General features: G+C 45.2%; 1 protein-coding gene across 1 annotated transcript in view; it reads left to right on the forward strand.

The window, feature by feature from the left end:
• MICALL2 (MICAL like 2) overlaps positions 1-12,329 on the forward strand; it is a 55,423-nt gene extending 43,094 nt beyond the window's left edge. Inside the window, exons 13-18 of the mRNA XM_066576323.1 lie at positions 457-580; positions 2,462-2,552; positions 4,844-4,917; positions 6,867-6,981; positions 10,856-10,905; positions 11,224-12,329. Of these exons, the coding sequence (XP_066432420.1) occupies positions 457-580; positions 2,462-2,552; positions 4,844-4,917; positions 6,867-6,981; positions 10,856-10,905; positions 11,224-11,324 (555 nt within the window). The 3' untranslated portion in view covers positions 11,325-12,329. The remainder of the gene's footprint in view (positions 1-456; positions 581-2,461; positions 2,553-4,843; positions 4,918-6,866; positions 6,982-10,855; positions 10,906-11,223) is intronic.
• The last annotated feature ends 8,777 nt before the right edge of the window (positions 12,330-21,106 follow it).

Here is a 21,106-nt window from a genome sequence, read left to right on the forward strand (position 1 = left end):
CCCTCTATAGATACCCTTGTGCATGACCCAGGTCTCTGAAGCCTGTGGCAATTATGGTGAAAGCTTGAGTCAATGACTCTTTAACTTCAAAATGAGAGCCATACAGTAGGGGAGACAGATGAGCAATGTATATATTCCTTCTATAGATAGTGATTGCCATAGCAAGCATATGAATGCCTCCTCTTTTGTTGCAAGCCTTCTCTAAGGTCATAGCTACTGTGAAAGAGTCCTTACATTTGATAGATATAGAAAACCAGCTTAGGTAGAGGGGGCTTCTTTTGGAGGTCCCTTAGGTCCCCCAAAGGTGGAAATGTGCACCTTGTAACCTCCCTGTAATCCCACCCTGCAAGTAAGCCATAGCTCTGGGTCTTTAGCTACGGTGTCTGTCATATAGTGACTTGGATACAGCTTTTGTTCTGGGTTTGTGGTTTGAGCAGCTGATTTGACCTATTGCAGGTTCGTCCTGAATACATTCCCGAAGAAGAGATCCAGAGACAGCTCCAGATCATTGAGCAAGAATTAGATTACTTGGAGCAACGAGGAGTAGATCTGGAGAAAGAGCTGCGTAGCTGTGTTGGAGGTAAGCCCTGGTGACTCTTGAGTGGCTTTCAGAATTGGTCATTTAGAATATAGATTGTAAGCTTAACAGGGTTTTCCAGGACTAAAATATTGATGACTTGTCCTTAAGATAGGTCATCACTGTCAGATCGGTGGGGGTCTGTCACTCACAATCCACACCAGTGTGTTGTCTGAAGGGGGTGCAGCATTTTCTCAGGTATGTGACATTATATTCATTGGTGACATGAGAGCAGCTCAGTACCATTCAAGTGAATGTATAGCAGCTGTGCCTCAATGTACAGTATGAACGGCTGCGGCACTCGCCTGAGCAATGCCATCATTTCGTTAGCTCCATACGGAGTAGCAGATCCCCACCGATCTGATATTGATGACCTAGCGTGAGGATAGCTCGTCAATATCTAAGTGTCTGGAAAACCCCTTTTAGAGGGCTGTCTCAAGATTAAAAGTTCTAATTGGTGGGGATCTGACCTCTGGGAACTCCACAGATCACAAGAACATGGGTCCCTGTCCCTTTGTGTGAATGGATTGGCGGTTGACAATGTGTGTTGCCTATCTATTCACCTCTATGGGACTGTGGGAGATAGCCACGTGCTTTTACTTGGCTATCTCTAGCAATCCCATGGATATGAATGGAGCAGCATGCATGCTTGATCACCACCCCATTTATTCAGGAACACTTGGTACCCCTGTTCTCATGTTGTTGGAGGTTTTAGTGGTCACACCACCACTGATCAGACAGTTATCACCTATTCTGTGTATGGGTGGGGGTGGGGAACTGTCAATTAAAGAATCAGCATGTCATTGTATCGTTAGAGGTGTGAGAGCTCTCATTGTGTAGGGTCCTTACCAAGAATGGCAGTGGATCAGAAGAAAAACATTCAAGCTGTGTAGATGTTGAGTGTCATGACTACAAATGATGCAAATAAAAGGACCTCTCCAACCTTCCATGGTAGGAGGAGGCTCGGCACTGAACTGCTTACCCTGCTTTTGTGGTGAGACTTATATATTTCTGTAACACTGCGAGCTCCTGGCATACAAATCTATAGCGCTCACATATATTGAAAGTCAGGCTCAGAGAGCTGTAATTCGCTGTGTGCCGCCTGCGCCAGACACATGCAGTACGCAATGACATTGCTTGCTACCAATTGCAATGCACTAGTTGGCGTGTGGGCACAACTAATATGTGCCAAGATAGAACACACTGCGACTTTTCTTTTCTTTCACGTGTATTTCGCACAATCCGTGTGAGCGGCAACATGGCAGCCTATAGCAGATTGGTACAGCGTATGCCACGCGCAAAACACACTAACAATACATTTGTGTGAGAGAGTCTTAACTCTAGCTATATGAAGACGGCCCTTCATAGTGGTGGTCGCAGGCAGCACGAAATGTCTATTTTATAAGGAAAAAAAAAATTACCAACTGAGCTCCCATATGTAGGTATGAGTGGACATGGTGATAATCAAGGCGAGGATCCTGTAATTTACACACACGTCCCCTGAGTCTACCAGAACATTCTAGCTTCCCAACTTGCCTTACTATACCAGTGTTCACACAGGACAGCCAATGTATCCATAATAACTACTAGTAATGGGCATCAAAGTGCCAGCAGGAGGCAACCTTGTTTGAAGGTGACCTTGGAGGACCTAGGGAATCCTTCTGATGGGAGGATCACAAATGCCCTTATAGAGCTAATTGATTATATATTCTGTGATGACTATAAAAATCACAATGTCCCCATTAAGTGGACATTGCATGTTAAGTATGGCCTCAGAATCATTTACTCTGGTGGTCATAGGGTAGCCCAGTGCAATGCTACATAGGCCATAGCGGTAAGATCTAATAATGAAGGGTGAAATACTGTTGTCCTCTTGTTATGTAGATGAGTCGGAGGATTCGCTTATGGTGGACTGGTTCAAACTCATCCATGAGAAGCAGCTTCTGCTGAGACAGGAATCTGAGCTGAATTACATGTGAGTATGACCGGTCTGTAGTCTTGTAACCCCTTCTGTACTGCTGAAGATATGACATAAGATCAGTCTGGAGTAGTTTTCGTCTGGCCTGTAAGGTTCGGTGTACACAAAGCAGTCATACGTACAATGCTCTGAAAGGTTAGATATTTGGCTGGTTTTCAGGTAATCTCGGGTCATTGGATAGAAGATGCTTATTCTTGTGAGTCTTGTGACTCAACTGATTGTTCATCAAGGTGGTTTCCAGACTTCACATCTTGTTTGGAACTTCATTTCCTGAATACCTACCTGCACAGGTAAAGTGCTTCTACAATAACCTGGTTCCCCAAGGGTCTGACAAAGGGTAATATTTGCATTATTTTGGTTCAAGAGGCTTTCCAGAACATTGATATTGATGACGTATCCTTAGGATAAGTCAGCAGATCAGATCAGATCTGACTCCCAGCCCCCCCTCCCCCCCATCCTCGGCCGTTTAAAGGGGCTGCAGGAGTCTCTGTATACCAGGCACAGTGCATTGTGTTATAGCTGTGCTTGGTATTGCAGCTCCGTCCCGTTCACTTGATTGACACTCGGCTGTGAAAGGTAATGTGATCAATGAACATGACCTCACAAATGCAAAGAGGATATTGCCTCATCAAACAGCAGGGATGCCGGAGGTCGGATCCGCACCGCTTTAAAATTGATGGTCTATCTCAAGGAAAGGCAAATCATATAAAGGGGTTGTGCCAAGATTAAAAGTTATCTTCTATCCACAGGAAGGTCCCCAAGTGAACAGAGCGGTGGTTGAGCATGTGCACTGCAGCGACAATTAATATCAGTGACTCAGCCGGGGGATGAGCGGAGGTCCAACATTTGGCGATCTCAATCGGGCCGAATGAGATGAAAGGAGCCGCAGTGCACATGTCCGGCCATTGCTCCATTCAGACTGGGGGACTTTTGACCTCTCTTGTCCTGGTTGCAGGTCTCAGCATTCAGACCCCCACTGATCAGATAGTTATCTTTTCTGTGGCTAGAGGGTGACTTTTAATCTTTGGGCAACCTGCAAAGGGGGTTTGGGGGGCATTAAAACTTTTACAGACTTTAAAACTGTTTAACATAAAGGAGAAATGCAAATTCACCTATTTCATTGGTCCCCTGTCCAGCACTGGAGCCCCAGCCCTTGCCCCTCAGAACGCAGAAGAAGCTGGTGGGTATCACTTGTGGACGGTCAGCCAATCACAGACTTCATAGGCCATGGGAGAATCGCTGCTGATGCCTGAGATTGGCTGAACGGTCACAATGACACATGACTGCTGGCTTTTCCTGGGTTCTGAGCTGCAGGGGCTGAAGCTCCAGTCCTGGAAAACGCCTACAAAGTTTCTTAATGACCCAGTTTGTTGTTAATTGGGTATGTAGTAGTTATTAAGGCAGCTCTTGTCTCATCAGCGAAGCTTAAAGTCCTGCATCGTCCACCATGCTTTAAACTGTAGCGCTCCTTTTTTTTGTCATATGTTTGTGTTTTAAATAAATGACACATTGTTACAATACTGCAATAGCTATACGACTAGAGCTACACAGTAACTTCTAGTATTTGGCATAACCTGTACAGTAGGCACTACAGTAGCAGTACTGTGTGAAATAACATAGCTTTCTGCACTGTATTGTACCACTTTAGCCAAAAATGTGTATAATTTACTAGCTTGGCTGTGGAACATCATAGGATGTGATATTACCAGGCATAAAATACTGCTATAGGGGGTGGAGAGGTACCAGTACACACCTGAGGCCCCGGTGTCTGACGGGATCAGTCTGCTACATAAGGCACCAGTACTATAAATGACATATTACATCGGGGCCCAGGAGCTTTACGTTACGCCTTAAGATATTACAATGTGACAACGGCGCATCCTTTTACACAGCATGCAGCCTATGATTTAAAGAGAAACAATGTTATTAGCCCTTTTTACTATACATCTATACGGCCACATTTATGGACTCCGTCCTACCTAGACGACGAAGCGCACTGACTCAGGGCAACGTGTGATTCATGAGCCGCCAGCTTACGATCCTACAGAGCAAACATTTCCAGCGGTTCATTCTCTTCTCTACTGTACAAAACACTTGAAAGGTTTAATACAATGGGAACGGCTGCATTGAATCATAAACTGTGCTGGAAATTAGGAGCGCCGCGCAGGGGAGGGGGAGTTTGTTGGCAGGCGTCGGGCTTTGTAAACAAGTACTGATTGAAAGATAGTAGCATCTCAAGGCTTGTACAAAGTATACCAGCTTCTAATGGTTTTGTCAATGTTTTCCAGATCCAGACAGCAGGCTCTAGAGGACCAGCAGCAGGATGTGGAGACCGAGCTCCGCAATCTAATGAACCAGCCAGGTGAGAATAGGAAAGTGCTAGTCACCCATGAGACGGGCTAAAAGTGTGAATGGTAACCTAGTGTGAGATAGCGGGAGATAAGCTGGAAAACCCCGGGGCCTGATCTATAGAGCAGACACACCGTAGAAAGGAATGGCAAGCGTAGGAGAAGCCTGCAGTGCGGGATTAGCTGAATGAATCGTGCCACACCTGCTCCCTCTGCTCAGCAGCTGTATAGCAAATCCAAGATGTTCATCCACATCAACATGTTGGTATAAGTTCCATATGTGCTTATTACAGTCTATGCAATCTGCTGGGCCCTGTTATCCGCTAGAAGAGGGGAAAGCGTTGACTGTTTTACTTTTTAATTATAGGCCTACATGCCAAAAAGCACCCCTTGCCCCTTTTTGGTCTATAGTAGTTGTTTGATCCCCTACTCCAGTTTTTAATGGGATCTGTCAATCTAATATGTATCTCGGCAGCCATAACATCACCTGCATGCAAAGATTGAGTATATTGGGTGTTAACATGACCAGACATTTGTTACCCCCTAGAGATAAGCGGCGCTAGATATCTTACAGATTCTTATCCCCTTTACTGTTACAGTAAACATGCATGCTTCAATGATTTAGCCATCAGCGTTTGAGGGAGCTTTAAGGATTATGGTTATTATGTATTGCAGGGGAGAGCGCTACTTTAAGGGTGCATTAATATGTGACTGATGTTGTGGATTTTCCACATCTGTAGCAGATTTCACCCTAAAATCTGTGCAGAATACAGACCAAATGTGTGGATTTGCTGCAGATTTTTTTCAGTTGTCAATGCAACTCTAAAACGTCATTGAGCCCAAAGTCAGCAGGAGGTCTCCTCTGTGTATTTAAGTCACTTTCGTGCAGTGCAGTCTCCTCATCAGGCATCATCTTGATGCTGAGATTTCTCCATGCTTGCTTTCTCTATGCCCATGCTGCATTCTGTACCATCTCTGCATGCTGGGAGGGCACTGTCTTTACCTTCTGAGTTCTGAATTCCTCTAAATAAACTACCATAAATATAAAGTCAGGAGAATGAGCTGTGATGTCCTTCTTTGAAATGCAACATAAACACAGAATAGCCAGTGTTACGTGTTTCAGACCTATACAGCCCTTAGTGACTGTAAAACACTTAAGGGGTGGCTGTTCTGTTGGGTGTTAAAGGACCACTCTGGTGATTTGGTTTTTCATTCATTATGTAGCTGCTCCCCTTAGTATATATAAGTGAGCTAGGTGCTATCTTGGCTAGTTTTTTTTTCTTTCCGTCCAAAACTTTCGGCCTCATTATTCCTCAGCTGATCATGTGATGATCTCCATTCTGACCAGTTCAGATCTCCTTGCAGTTAAGATGTCTGAAGCGAGTTAATTCCAAGTTTGTGTTAAATTGTTACACGATCCCTACCACAGAAACTGCCTAGCGGAAGACACAGGCACCCCAGTCACAGTTACTGATCATACAGCTCCTGTCACACAGTTATGATAGAGGAGATTACGGCTCAATCTTCTTATGGTCTGTAGCTTATTTAGGTGAAGATAGAAGGTAATGATTCATTAAACTCTTTCCCCCCACAGGCTGAAATGGAAAAGCTTCAGTTAATGCTGTGCTGATGCATTATGGGATAGATTAAAAAAAAATAAATCTCACACTCGAGATGATGTCTGTTAAGCATCAGACAGGGGGCTGCACTGTAGGAAAGCAGCTGGAATACACAGAGGAGAACTCCAGAGTGTGACAGGCAATCAGATGGGAAGGGCCGCGATGGAAAAATGTGTGTTTGTTTTTGTTTTTTTTTCCCCGGAATGGAACTTTAAGGAATATGAGGAGTTTTGCTACTTATGTGCTTCTTCTGGACTTTTTCTATGATGTGTATCTTCTGGTTGTTAGTTGTCCGCTGACTTTATCATCACATATATGGTCAACTCTATTCTCCTAATTTTCAGACCATCTGAAATCTGAAAAGGACAAGACCCGGGAGAAGGAACTTCTGCAGAAGTATCTACTCATAGTCAATGACAGGAGTGAGATTATTGAATGCCTGGATGAAGACCGACTACGGTAAGAAAGAGGTTCCTATATCACGTTACTAACACATGTTAAAGTTGCCGTTGTCCTAAGTTTCCAGTTATTACTTGAGAAGCTTTGTAAAGATCCTCTCCACAGGCCCCACAGCATTAGCAAGCTATCGTTTGGGGAATTAACCCAAACATCATAGATGGGCGTAAATGAGCACCAAGTCCTCCTGCCCCGTGCAGATAGCCTTGTGGTGGCTAACTGGCACAAGTATGGGGATGAATTGCAATACCCGACACAGACCATAGACTGGAGTGGTGCTGTTTCTAGAAAGAGATCATGAACCTCATCAATCCCCTTATTCATAGGATAGGTGATAAATGTATGACCACTAGTGGACCCCCAAAGATCACACTAACAGTCCCTGAGTCCCCTTGGTTATTCATGTGCACTACACTCCATTCACTATCTAGGGGACTAACCGGCACCAGTAGGGGGCCCCCTATTGTACTTTCTCCCCTGATTCATAGAACTCAATGTGTTCCTGATTTACAGCCAATAATATGGTTGTAAATTATGTGCTTTCCTCATTGCTGTTATTTCCCAGCTGGGTCGTCATACACCAGTATAATAGAATGTGACCTGTAAAACCAGAAACACGAGACGTCCTTAGAGCTGCTTTATATCACTTGTGTTTAATTATGCGTTACTGATACCTATTTTTTTTTAAAGGGAACCTGTGACCGAGTTTATGCAGCCCAAACCACAGTCAGGTATGTACATTGCGGGCGTGTGTGGTGGTCTGAGATGCTGCAGCAATTCAGAATAAGCATACGTTGCAAATCCAGTCCAAATGAAGCTTGGAGTATTGAGGTGGAGCCCCTCCAGCTCCCCCCTGCCCAGATCATCTAGAGAGAACGCTCTCCTCTTATACACAAACTGGGAGAGAGCGGTCATGCAGCATTACAGACTCGCATACATGCCCGCAATGTACACTCATTGACAAAAACTAAAAAAATCGAGCACCAGAAGGAGTTGTCGCAATCGGATGAAACCTTTTATATGTGTGATTGTAATGTTGCTATAAGTAAGTGATTACAATAATATACCCAATACAAGTCTATGGGAAAGGGTGCACATAGGAATATGAAAATAGTCAGATTTCTGTGCGTCACATGATCTTCAGAGGGGCACAGTGCGGGAACCAGGGAGCGGGTGAGTATAAAAAGAAAATACATCACCCGGCTCCCTGTCACCTTCCCTAACAGCACCATAACTTTAGTTTATGGTGCTTTAGAAAGGTGACCGGTTCCCGTTAAAGGAGTAGACAATGATTAGAAAAAAAGTATCAGCATTAGAGATGAGCGAACGTACTCGTTTAGGGCGATTTCGCAATCTAGCACCGCTTTTTTCGAGTAACTGACTACTCGGGTGAAAAGATTCGGAGTGTGGCATGGTGGAGCGGGGGGTAGCAGTGGGGAACGGGGGAGCTCTCTTCCCCCCCCCCCCCCTCCCACTCCCCTCTGCAACCCCCGGCGCCCTACAAATCTTTTCGCCCGAGTAGTTAGTTACTCGAAAAAAGTGGTGGGCGATTGCGAAATCGCCTTAAACGAGTACGTTCGCTCATCTCTAATCAGCACCTTTCTTTTGCTTGGGCTGTGACTGGTAATGCAGTGTTCATTTGAATGGGGATAAGCTGCAATACTGTATACAGATCATAGACAAAAGTAGGGCTGATTCTAGAAAATACATAGTATATTAGGCTGAATGAAGACAATGCCTATCCAGTTCAGCCTGTTTCCACCCCCCTTGTTGATCCAGAGGAAGGCAAAAAAACCAATAAAGCAGAAGCCAATTTAGCCCATGTGGGGGAAACCATTCCTTCCTGACTCCATAATGGCAGTCTAAATAATCCCTTGATTAACGTTTTGAAAGTTCCTACCTGACTCCAAGACCCGGATCAACAACCCCTCTGGTTATTTAATGTCTATATCCTGTAATATCATAGCACTCGAAAGCCATCTAGTCCCCTCTTAAACTCCTCTATGGATTTTGCCATCACCACATCCTCAGGCAGAGAGTTCCACAGTCTCACTGCTCTTACAGTAAAGAACACCCTTCTATGTTGGTGATGAAACCTTCTTTCCTCTAGACGTCGTGGATGCCCTCTTGTTACCGTCGCAGTCCTGGGTATAAACAGATCATGGGAGAGATCCTTGTATTGTCCATTAATATATTTATACATAGTTGTTTGGTCGCCCCTTAGCTGGCTTTTTTAGGGTGAATAATCCCAATTTTGATAGCCTCTCTGAGTATTTGAGTCCTCATTTCGTTAATTTAGTTGCCTTCTCTGAACCCCCTCAAGCACAGCAATGTCTTTCCTGACCAGTGTCCAGAACTGTACGCCGTATTCCATGTGAGGCCTGACAAGTGCCCTATATAGTGGAAGAATAATGTTCTTGTCCCTCGACCCATAGCTTTTAATGCACCCCAAGACTTTATTTGCTTTTGCAGCAGCTGACTGGCATTGCAAAAACAATCAGTCTTGGGATGTATTAAAAGAGGTATAGGGATCACAAATCATAACACTATCGATGGGATAGAAGATAAATGTCGGATCACTACTGGATCCAACCAATTGGACCCCAGTGATCACAAGAACGGTCCCCTGTATGAATGGAGCATTGGTTACACATGTGCACTTCAATCCATTCATTGTCTATGGGACTGACAGCCAAGTGCTGATCCAGTCCAAACTTTCTGAAGGACTATATCCTATCATGTGGCCATATATACTTATGGTCACCCTGCACATTTATCCAGCTGCTTAGCTCATGCATGAAGCAGATGAATCAGATCATGTATCTAACTTAAATGACTTACCATGAAAATATACCCTCCTCTCTACTGTTATCATTGGGATGTAGGGTCAGAAAAAAATTGCTGAAAACTGCAACGTTTTAAAGGGGTTGTCTCGCGGCAGCAAGTGGGGTTATACACTTCTGTATGGCCATATTAATGCACTTTGTAATGTACATCATGCATTAAATATGAGCCATACAGAAGTTATACACTTACCTGCTCCGTTGCTGGCGTCCTCGTCTCCATGGTGCCGTCTAACGCTGTCTTCTCCTTCCATTTAGACGCGCTTGCGCTGTGCGGTCTTCTGCTGTTTCAATGGAGCTGCTCCGGCGTGCTCGCGCCGCCGAGGTCTTCTGCGCATGCACAGACCAGCTCTCCGGCGCGAGCACACCGGAGCGGCTCCATTGAAACAGCAGAAGACCGCACAGCGCAAGCGCGTCTAAATGGAAGGAGAAGACAGCGTTAGACGGCACCATGGAGACGAGGACGCCAGCAACGGAGCAGGTAAGTGTATAACTTCTGTATGGCTCATATTTAATGCACAATGTACATTACAAAGTGCATTAATATGGCCATACAGAAGTGTATAACCCCACTTGCTGCCGCGGGACATCCCCTTTAAGGGTCCTTTTACACTGGCCAATAGCAGCTGTTTGAAGAGTGCCAATCAATGAGATCGAGGCTCTTGGAAATGACCTGTACAATGGCCAGCACAGTCTGCATGGGGGGCGAACAATTGCTAATGCATTCTTTCATCCCTACTACAATATCGTCGTTGACAGCCGCACATCCTCTGCTTAAGCATGGAGATATCCCGCAATGGGCTTTTTTTTTTTTTGGCTGCTTAAAAAAGATGGAATCCGTCAAAGAAGAAGCACTTGCTTGTGCATTGACTGATCAGGTACACAATGACCCAATGATTGTGCAAACCAGGACATAGGTGCCTGATCATTGGGCAGTGTAAAAGGGCATTAACCCTTTAGTGGCTGCTTGGCATCTGTTTGGAAGATGTCTTAGAACTTGTTCTTGTTCTTACCTAAAATATTGTCTATTACAGGGAAAAGGAGGAGGATGAAATGATGGAAAATATGATCAAAAAACATTCTGGTAAGCAGATCTGAGCTTCTTGTTCATCTATGATAGTTTTACTTGGGCTTTCCTGGTAAAGTCATCTATACAATTTTATGGACTCCCACTGTTCAATTGTCATCTGTGAATAAAATCTGATGTAATGTGATAGACTTGTAAGGAATCTCCTGCCTTTATTTTCCACCCCAAAGGCTGTGTCTGGTATTGCAGCTGTGACCTAAACTGTAATACCAGTCACAGACACTGGACAAGAGTGGCGCTGTTTCCCCATACAGCCCCTTTTAATCATTTAATGCAGTATTCGTGTCCCCATTTAACATAATCGTGTGCTTTCAGATTCCCAACCGAAGCAGCCCAGTCCAGAGCCAAACATCAAGAGGCGATCCAGGTTCAGCTTCTCAGGCTGGCTAAAGCCAAAAGATAAAAACAAAACTTAAGGACAGTCTTGAATGGCAGCAGAAAGGACTTGCAGTAAGCCGCTGTATCTTGCACGTAATATCTTGTGGATGCACTGGATCATTATTCACACTACTTCACATGCTGCCCTCATCCCCGGACTTTACTCCGGTTGTAGGACAATCGCAAGCAAATCTAAGGCAATCGTTAACTCTTTCTTCTCTGTACTGGACATTAGCTGCATACAATGTTTGCACTGTGAGATTATATTGCTGCAAGAAGTGAACACCTCGTGCTCGAAGGATAAGAACTGGTCAAGTTGGAAATTCTTCAGGTCACATGACATGGCAATGAGCCGAGTCCTCAGGTGGAGGCATCAAGCTTATGCTAGTACTTTACCGGCCTGTTAATGCTTCCTTGAGTGAGTCACATTATATATATAGTTGGAAAGTTTTTTCCTTCCTGATGACTGCCAGCTACGTGTATTGTTTACACAGACTATGCCTTGACGCATGGATAATACCGCAATCTGCGTGCATCAACCATTGCACTGAGGGATTGTATAAAGGTGGGGATCGATAACCCCCATCAGAGACGTCTTTTATCATGTTCAATGGCAACTGCATACAACAGGGCTGAAGGGTCGGAGGAACACACAAAGCTGAGCCCAACAAGCCATCATGGACCGCATTTGTACAGTGATGTGGAAACACTAACAATGTCCCCCCTTTCTGTCTGCTGTCACAAAGGTGTGAAGAGCCAAACTCCTGCTGAGCAAGATCCAAAGTCTTCTATTGTCTTGGGCCCAGTCTTGCACACTGGGGAAAGTTTACACAGAGGACTGCTAAAATTCCTTGAGTACGTTCCCGGCAGTACTCGGCCAGCCCTGTGGTGCCGCGTGTTTTCTTTATTTTGGAGTGCAGTTTGCCTCTTGGAAAGGAAAAAAAAAAGATGGAACTCCATCTTTTGTGCACTTCTATTTAAATAGGCCCTGTTTTCATTTTGTAAGTTCAGAGGTATCCTGAATAAATATATAGTTTGTTATAGGCCGGGGTCATTGTGTCTTATGACCATGTATATTGTCTAATTATACATGTAATCAATCAAATGAGCTATTTTGACAGATAGTTGCCCTATGTTAACACAGGACCTGTCCATACTAAGTGAGAAATCGCTTATTGGTCGCTATTCACTTAGTTTCAACTCACTGAAACAAAGCGACTAGTGAGCGAGTTCTCAGTATAAACGCGCAGTCGTTCATCTGCCTATTTAGTGAATGGAGGTGGGAGACCGGAAGATCCCTGGAGCGCTCCATGTCCATGCACTGAGCGACAATCAATCCTATGTGAAAGCACAGGAGCAATAGTTGTAGCACCTAAGAGTACTCTCGGGTTACTGTCAGCATGCGTTTGTGAGCAGTTGAACACATACGCTGGAAGTTTGTACATTGTATTGGCTTATTTCACCCAATTACATAGCACATACATGATCTGCAGCGCTGCACACAGATCATCATCACTTACGTTGGGGCACACAAGCTATAATCGCCTATAATAGTCTGTTCGTATATGGTGGATTTGTTGCTGAAAAACTAGCAAATCCACATAAACATAGAGGGTTAAATGCACACCAAAATCTGGGTGTTGAATGCGGATTGTGCCATGGATTTTGGTGTGAATCTGTATTAAAATCCACAGAGTGGTTTCTGCTCCAGAAGATATAATGTGTGAAGATGGCCTTCGGTCTCGTTCGCATGGTGAAGTCTGCATCATTTTACCACGCTATGGAGAAGTTCACACAACCCGTTTGTCTCCACACAGATTGTGACATTCAGCTGGCAGTAAAAAAAAACAATACTTGGCGCAAAATCTGCACGGAAATCTCGCCGGGCTGCCACAGGTGGACTGGGCCCATTGACTGGCTAGATCTACATGTGGCTCGGCCTCTGAGTTCTGCAGTGGATTAAACTGTTCAATCCATGCTGTAAAAATCCAATGTAGATCTGACGGTTTACAGCCCGTGACCAAGGCCTCCGTATGTTCTGACCAGGTTTGCATGAAGGCCTCCGTATGTTCTGACCAGGTTTGCATGCGGTCTTGTCCCACAGTTCAAAATGACTCCATTCAGATATTGCCCCCAGAGCTGATCGAGGTGCTGTGCAGATGGGTTTGTAGGCCTCCATTTACCAGACAGAGACACGTTTGGCCTCCACTTGACCAGTATCCATCGGGGATGGCAGTTTTTGTTTCTGAATGGAATGCGCAGAAGGCTCTAGATGCACCATGTAAAAATGCTGTTGATAGGTATGCATATATCACCCATAGGCTACTATGACAGCATGCCATTATATCCTTTGGGTGATGGGTGTGATTCGTGGGCATTCTTCACAGCCTCTGTTAAATGTACTCATCAGGAGGTCTTCCCAGCACATAATACTTTAAGAGAGCCATTGATGCAGTGTGAAAAGGTTCTAAGCTGAGGTATAGGAAGTCAGGGGTGATGGGGCAGAGGGGCTACCTATTGTCTACTACATTGCTCAAAAAATTAGGGAAAGACCTAAATCACACACTGGAGCTTTATAAATATTAAGGCAGGCTCATTGTGAACCTGCGCTCATCGGTGAAGAGAATGGGGCACCAATGACCGTTCAGGTGTTCTCTGGCGAATGCCAAACGAGCTGACTGGTGCTGGGCTGTGAGCACAGGTTGCGCTGCAGGACATAAGGCCCTCATGCCACCTTCATGAAGTCTATTTCTGATCGCTTGATCAGGTACTGTGCTGTGCCCACTGGAGGTCATTTTATAGGGTTCTGGTAGTGCATCTCCTGCTTTGCCAGGTGCAGATACCAGTTCTGATGTTGGTTGATGCCCTCCTCACCCCCCTGTCTGGATCTAATTGTGTAACAGCCTGTGCCCTGGTATCCTGTTTCCCTGAAAATAAGCCCTAGCATGATTTTTTTCTGAGTTTTTGAAGATGCTTGAACTATCTCTTGTCCTATGAATGCATCCCACTGCTGGACATCAAACTTTGTATGAAGGGCACAGACCGAGGACGTCCTCTGCCCCTTGGTGCAGCGAGTGCTTTACTTGTACGTCTCAATGTACCCTAGTATGAGACATCTAGTGGACGTTGTAGCTGGTGAGGAAGGAAACTGCTGCCACTGCATATATGTGTACCTTGAAGTCAATAACCCTGGGGGGGGGGGGACACAATTTTTTTGTTGACCGAAATGTTGGAACATTTTTGGGGTAATAGATTTTGAAAATGACATTTTGTGTTTCTCCATCAGATCTGCCTATCAAGATATGACATATGTCCATATAAATGTATACATGTAATAACTGCCACTCAATAGCTGAAGGTACAAAGAGAAGTCTCAAGAAGCCGAGAACGCGCATAAACAAAGTTTCTTTATTGAGACCCGTCGCTGAAACTATATTTTTGTGATTTCCTGTGATGAGATGTTCCTGGACATTCGCACTGGATATTTCACCAGTAGTCCGCCATCATATGCGTATCCCATCGTCCGCAGTCCTGTTCTTCCACGGTCCTTATTTCCTGGTGAAATCGTTCCCCCTGTTCATCACTTACATCACCAAGACAATCTGGAAATCCATCTGCAATCTAATATTCATGTTACACCCAAGCGTTCAAAAACAGAAGTCAGCGCGGATTCTCCACTAGTTCACTGATGTTTACAGCCTTAGGCCTCCTTCCCACGGACGGATTTCTGCCGCGTAATACGCGGCGGAAATCCGCTGCGTTGCCCGCAGCTATTAGGTTCTATTGTACCTAATAGCTCGGTGCTCACGGTGTGGAATTCCGCACCGTGAATTCACCCGTCCTCATCCGCGGCATGCTCTATTTGCCGCGGGTGTACGCGTGGACGGCTTCCATTGCAGTCAATGGAAGCCATCCGTCATGCTATCTTCCGCTGTAGCACAGCGGAAGATGGCGTAAAACTGCTTCCCCGCCGCGTCATATGACGCGGCCGGCCGAAGCGTCATGCGGGGGACCTAGGACGCCGGATCCGCAGGTAAGTATGGTGTCTCTGGGGGGGCGCCGTGACGGCGGAGCCTGTCACGGCCGTGTGCAGCCGGCCTTTGGCCCAATGCAGACGGCCGAGTTTGATTCTGACTGTGAGATCCCATCAGCGATATGCAACCCTGTGCCCCTGCAGTGACCGCCAGCTTACCTGCCCGGTTTCTTCTCTGTGCTCCACGGATGTGCCGGCTGGTGCACAGCCACACGTGCAGTGCAGAGCAGTCAAGCTGGCGATGACGTGAATAGTGCGAGGCTCGCACGAGAATAGGACATGCCGCGATTTCCACCCCGCGAACGGAATATCACTCTCGTGGCCATGGAAATGCATTTTTCAATGCATGTCCTGTGGGGCTGTATTTGCTGGGGGATCCGGAGCTCTAAATGCCCCCGTGTGCATTGGGCCTTAATAGTTTCCAAGAAAATGCTTCACAACCATACAGAACACGTACCGCGCACGCGCCTCACGGCTGTCCACTGAATCTTGGTAACGCTGGCCTTTCATGAGTTCCTGGATCTGTGGGCCATTGAATTTTCCTGCTTTTAGCTTCTCCAGGCTCATCGCAGGAAACGGTCTACATTTGTAGCCGAAACAAGTTCCACTTCTCTTCAATGTCTTTACACCCTGTTGTGCAGTGGTGGCAGTATGTATTCTATGTACTAATAGTAAGCAAATGCTGGCAGGAAAATAACGTAAATATAATAAAACTGGATAATGACATCCGGAATATCTCAAGCTAGCGCTCCTAGAAATTTATGGTATTTTCGGAATCTGCGGCATAAAAATACCCAAAATAAGGTCCAAAACTCCAGGCACCATGAACATTTTTTTTTTTTTGCTCCCCAATGTAATAAAACTGTACACATTCAGTACCATAAGACATATACAGGATCTAAGGAATACCACCCTACAGTGCAAAACTGACAGATATACAACTACACAGACTGTCCCCATCTGCCTGAACAAGAGCATTAGTTCTTTTCCTGTTTGTGTGGGTTTTTTTGCAGTGCACTATTATATACTGCACTGACAGGCCCGTATATAGGGGGGGTCCACTAATGACCATTATCTATTTCTAACCTCTCCCTCCACCAAAGTCCATAGTTGATACCAACCAAGTTCATTTTCACAGTCTGGCTAAGTTTCTTGTCATTTACGCCTTTCATGCTCCAATAAAAACCTGCAGAAGCAGATTTATTAAGGCCAATGTCCCATAATTCAGACTCGGGACAAAAACTGGTACAAATGCCGCATGCCATATTTCTGTTCTAGACCTCTATTCATTCTTGCTAGGAATTTTTTAAAAATGTCTAAAAAAGGGTGTGTGGCTTTAAGTCCTAAAATGCACCAGATTTACTAATGGTATGCTCCAGTTTATTGGCACAAAATATTAGTGTAAAGAAGTGAAAAAAAATCTAATGTGCCTTAGTGATAAACTTGGTGCATCTTTAGCTTAACTCTTATAGGTTCAGGGTAACTTTATATAACCCCTTCTTAAGATAAAACTTTGTTCTATGGAGTCACCCCTCCGAAACCCTGCTCCATGCCAAGTATAAAGGCCCATTTACACCAGCCGATGATCGCTAAAAGATCACTCAAACTACTCAGCTACTTAGTAGCAATTTAGTGTGCAAATGAAGCCTTCACTGAATGCAGTTAATAGCCCGAGGGTTCTTATCTGCTTTCAGTTCCTTTGTTCTTCAGTGGGAAATAATGCTATCAGCACTCTCCATGGAGAAGGTTGGACTGAATTTAATGATCAGCTAGCAGTGCCTGAAAAGCACACGATAGGCGCACATTTACACGCGACGATTATTGCTAAAACGATCGATTAGTGATTTTTTTTTTTTTAAAGCGATCATCAGCTGGTGTAAATGGGCCTTAAGGGGTTTTGTGTCCCCCTCTCCTCCTTACTGTGGACTTTCTGCATCCCTTCAGTGAGGAGGAGACTAGTAATTATTAGGAAATTATAGTATCAGTGTTTCTGGTGGAGCAATGCACCTCACAGCTGTACTACATAGTACATTCATCTTGACCCCCAAACATCACACAGCTCTACACCATCCATCCTGATTCCCACACAGCACATTACACACTCAGCTCTACTGTATCCAGCCTGATTCCCACACATCACCAGCACAGCAGACTCCTGGATACAGTGATCAGCCCCTGGTCATGTGATCCTTGACTCCACCCACACAGGTGATCACATGGCAGTGATGTCATCACACGTCCTGGTAGCCCCTGTCGGCTTATCCAGTATCCAGTACTTTAGTTTGATTGAGGTGGCAGTTGCTCATGTGCAGGGCCTTTCCATTCATCTTCACTGGCACTGCCAGATATAGCTGAATGCTTGTACTCGGCTATTTCCATCAGCCCCACTGAAATGGATGGAGCAGCACTGCACATGTGACTACTGCTCCATTCAGTCCCCATGTCACTGCAGGTGAGTGCAGTGAGGAGGAGAGAGGGACATGGGATCCTCATTCTGAGGATCAGTGGGTGACTCAGTAGTGATAAAAGCGTATTTTGGGAAATACCCCTTTAAGGGTCAGCCAGGGACTGTTTTTTTTTTTTGCAGTGAGAGCAAGTAGATTTTATTGGCACCATTGTGGCGTACATACAACTTTCTGATCACTTTTTTTTTTGGGGGGGGGGGGGGGGGGGGGAATGGTAGGGTGTTTTAGCAGTTTCGGCATTGCGTATTTTCTTTTTCTTCCGGTGTTCACCATGTGTGAAAAATCATGAGATGTTTTGATATATGGTACAAATGCCGCAATAACATTTTTTTTATAATACAGGCAAGCCTTAATAGGATGAAACACATTGCAGCCTTGGGACCCTTCAAAACCCCAGGATTGTTGAGGGGCCCCCATTTGGCCAGCTGCTTAGACACTGTGGGTGGCATTGACCACTGCATTTAAAGGGGTCATCCCAAGACTTTTATCACCTGAGAACAGTGGTCCTATTGCTCCCCCTCCTCACAGGAGGAGGGAGGGGGCAGAGAACAGGCACCCTTTTCATGAGGTTGGTGGATGTCTCAGCGGTCTCAGTTGACATGTTCGGGCCAGAGATTGGCTAAAGGGGGTAAAGGAGAGATCGGAGTGGAATATGACCCCAAGGCAGCGGGTGTGCTGTCTGGGATTTATGGTGGTGCCACACATTTAGATGGAGATGTCAGGATGAGGTTGGTTAGAAGAGGGTAGAGAGAGGACATAGTGTTAGAGACAGCGGACAGACAGTTGGTGGCGTTCTGGAAGAATGTTGCTGTGATGTCCCGGGAGGAGGTCCATAGCTGGGTGTCATCAGCGTAGACATGGTACCGAAAGCCAAATCTCCTGATTGGTATTTAGAGATAAGAACTTCAACTTGCACCTCTATAGTGACAGCTGAGTCTGCTGATCGGTATTATTCTATAGGAATGATCCCAGACACACTGTCAGTAAATAATACGTGAAAGTAGCGGAATTGAGTACATACAGCTTAGGGGATGTTGGGTTGGGAATATTCAAATGCAGGCTGAAATGACATGCTGGTGGTTGTAGTTTTGGCAGCTTCAACTAAAAATTCATTAAAATTCTATTATTTCTGAATTTGGCTTTAAGGTTCTCGGTAACGATCTCTTCTCGTTATCTTGCACTATGACAATGTGGCAGGAAAAAGGCTGCCACCTGGTGGCTACTATTGAATATGGCAGCAGTTAGATTATATTTCACCAGCTGCACAGTAAAGAGTTACTGGAGACTGAACAGAGAGTGCTGTTTTTGTAGCTAATTAATGAGAGGCAAGGTAATTAAATTATTACATTGACTTAGTGATACATCTGCGAGCAGTCAAAAACATCCTTAAATTGATAAGTTCTGTTCTAAAGCGATGTTCTGCACCTAGCAGGGTGAGGCTGGCTGCAGTTGTCTTTTTAATGGGCCTGCTGTGGAGTTTAATACTTTTATCTCAAGGGTTAGAATTCTGCAGCATTTACCCTACCTGTGAAGGCGCCTTATATTATCCACAGAGGATGCCAAGGTGGAAACAGTCAACATGATCGGTACTGCATATGGTAAGCAGATACGAAGAAACTCAATCCTTTGAACATCGCTCACGGTGGTCCTAGTCCACACTGAAGGTAAGAATCTACAGTCCAAATTAATATATTGGTATGTTTTTCGAGAGTACTAACCACTTGAACTGCTATGGGTTTACAACCCCTATTATACTCAAGCTATATTTACCATTCTGCAGGCTTCAGAGCTGAAATCACTTAAAGGGGTTGTCTCGCGAAATCAAGTGGGGTTATACACTTCTGTATGGCCATATTAATGCACTTTGTAATGTACATCGTGCATTAAATATGAGCCATACAGAAGTTATTCACTTACCTGCTCCGTTGCTAGCGTCCTCGTCGCCATGGTTCCGTCTAATTTCGGTGTCTTCTTGCTTTTTTAGACGCGCTTGCGCTGTGCGGTCTTCTCCCTTCGGCTCCGCTCGGCAGCATCGGCGTTTTGGCTCCGCCCCATTGTACGCGTCATCGCGTAGCTCCACCCAATCAGGAGGCTGGAACCGGCACACGTCATGGGCGGAGCTACGCGATGACGCGTACAATGGGGCGGAGCCAAAACGCCGATGCTGCCGAGCGGAGCCGAAGGGAGAAGACCGCACAGCGCAAGCGCGTCTAAAAAAGCAAGAAGACACCGAAATTAGACGGAACCATGGCGACGAGGACGCTAGCAACGGAGCAGGTAAGTGAATAACTTCTGTATGGCTCATATTTAATGCACGATGTACATTACAAAGTGCATTAATATGGCCATACAGAAGTGTATAACCCCACTTGATTTCGCGAGACAACCCCTTTAACCCTCCTGACTGGCTCAATGTCTACATGGAGCTCTTTCTAGTTGTCCCACTGCTATAGATGGCCCCATCTATAGCATTGGCTAGGCTGGTGTTTTGGAGGGAAGCACATGAATTTATGCAAGTGAAGCAGGGGGATGGCACGGGATGGCACATCAGTGACTGGCGCAGGCAGCATTTTGTTTTTTTAAATAAACTTTTTTGAACTAAAGCACTGGTTAGATGACTGCGTTCCATAGGAGAGCTCGATCTACTTAAACGTTGCATCAAGCATCACACAGGTTGTGTGCAACACTTGGGTACAGAGGCATAACTTGAAGCTGCTGGGCCCCAATGCAAAATCTGTGCCAAGGCCCCAATTATAATGCTTTATTCATAGTATTGGGCTCCCTATATGGAGAAGATGGATTTCATGGGCTCCTGGGCCCGGGTGCAACCGAATCACCTATAGTTACACCCCTGCTTGTGGGTATATCACCCTGCTTGGATTTCTGGGCAGCAAAACATCTGACAGTAAATCAGGCCAGGGTTGCCAATTGTCCAGAAGTTCCTGGACCAGCCGTAAAATTAGGTGAATCAGGCCTACCTTAAATGCACCCAACTCTTGCCTTGCTACTGCTATCTCAACCTCTAACCCCTCGTAGAAGCCACATCCTTATATTGACGTCAATACTACTAAGGACTCACACACTATGTTACTTTCTGTCTATACCTCAGGGGTCTTGTTACAGCATTATATGCAACATATCATTAACCCCTTAATTGAGATAAAAAGAAAAAACCTCAGTGCTCGCACCGTAGAATAAGTAGAAATAGAGTATACTGAAGAGATTAGAGTTATATCACTTACTTCAGGGAGGCGCCTTTAGGGTAGGCGCCTCCTAATCCAAATAGGCGTATCAAATATGGTACCGATCAACAATGATGAAC

Source organism: Eleutherodactylus coqui, chromosome 8 (genome assembly GCF_035609145.1).
Source record: "Eleutherodactylus coqui strain aEleCoq1 chromosome 8, aEleCoq1.hap1, whole genome shotgun sequence".
Taxonomy (NCBI): domain Eukaryota; kingdom Metazoa; phylum Chordata; class Amphibia; order Anura; family Eleutherodactylidae; genus Eleutherodactylus; species Eleutherodactylus coqui.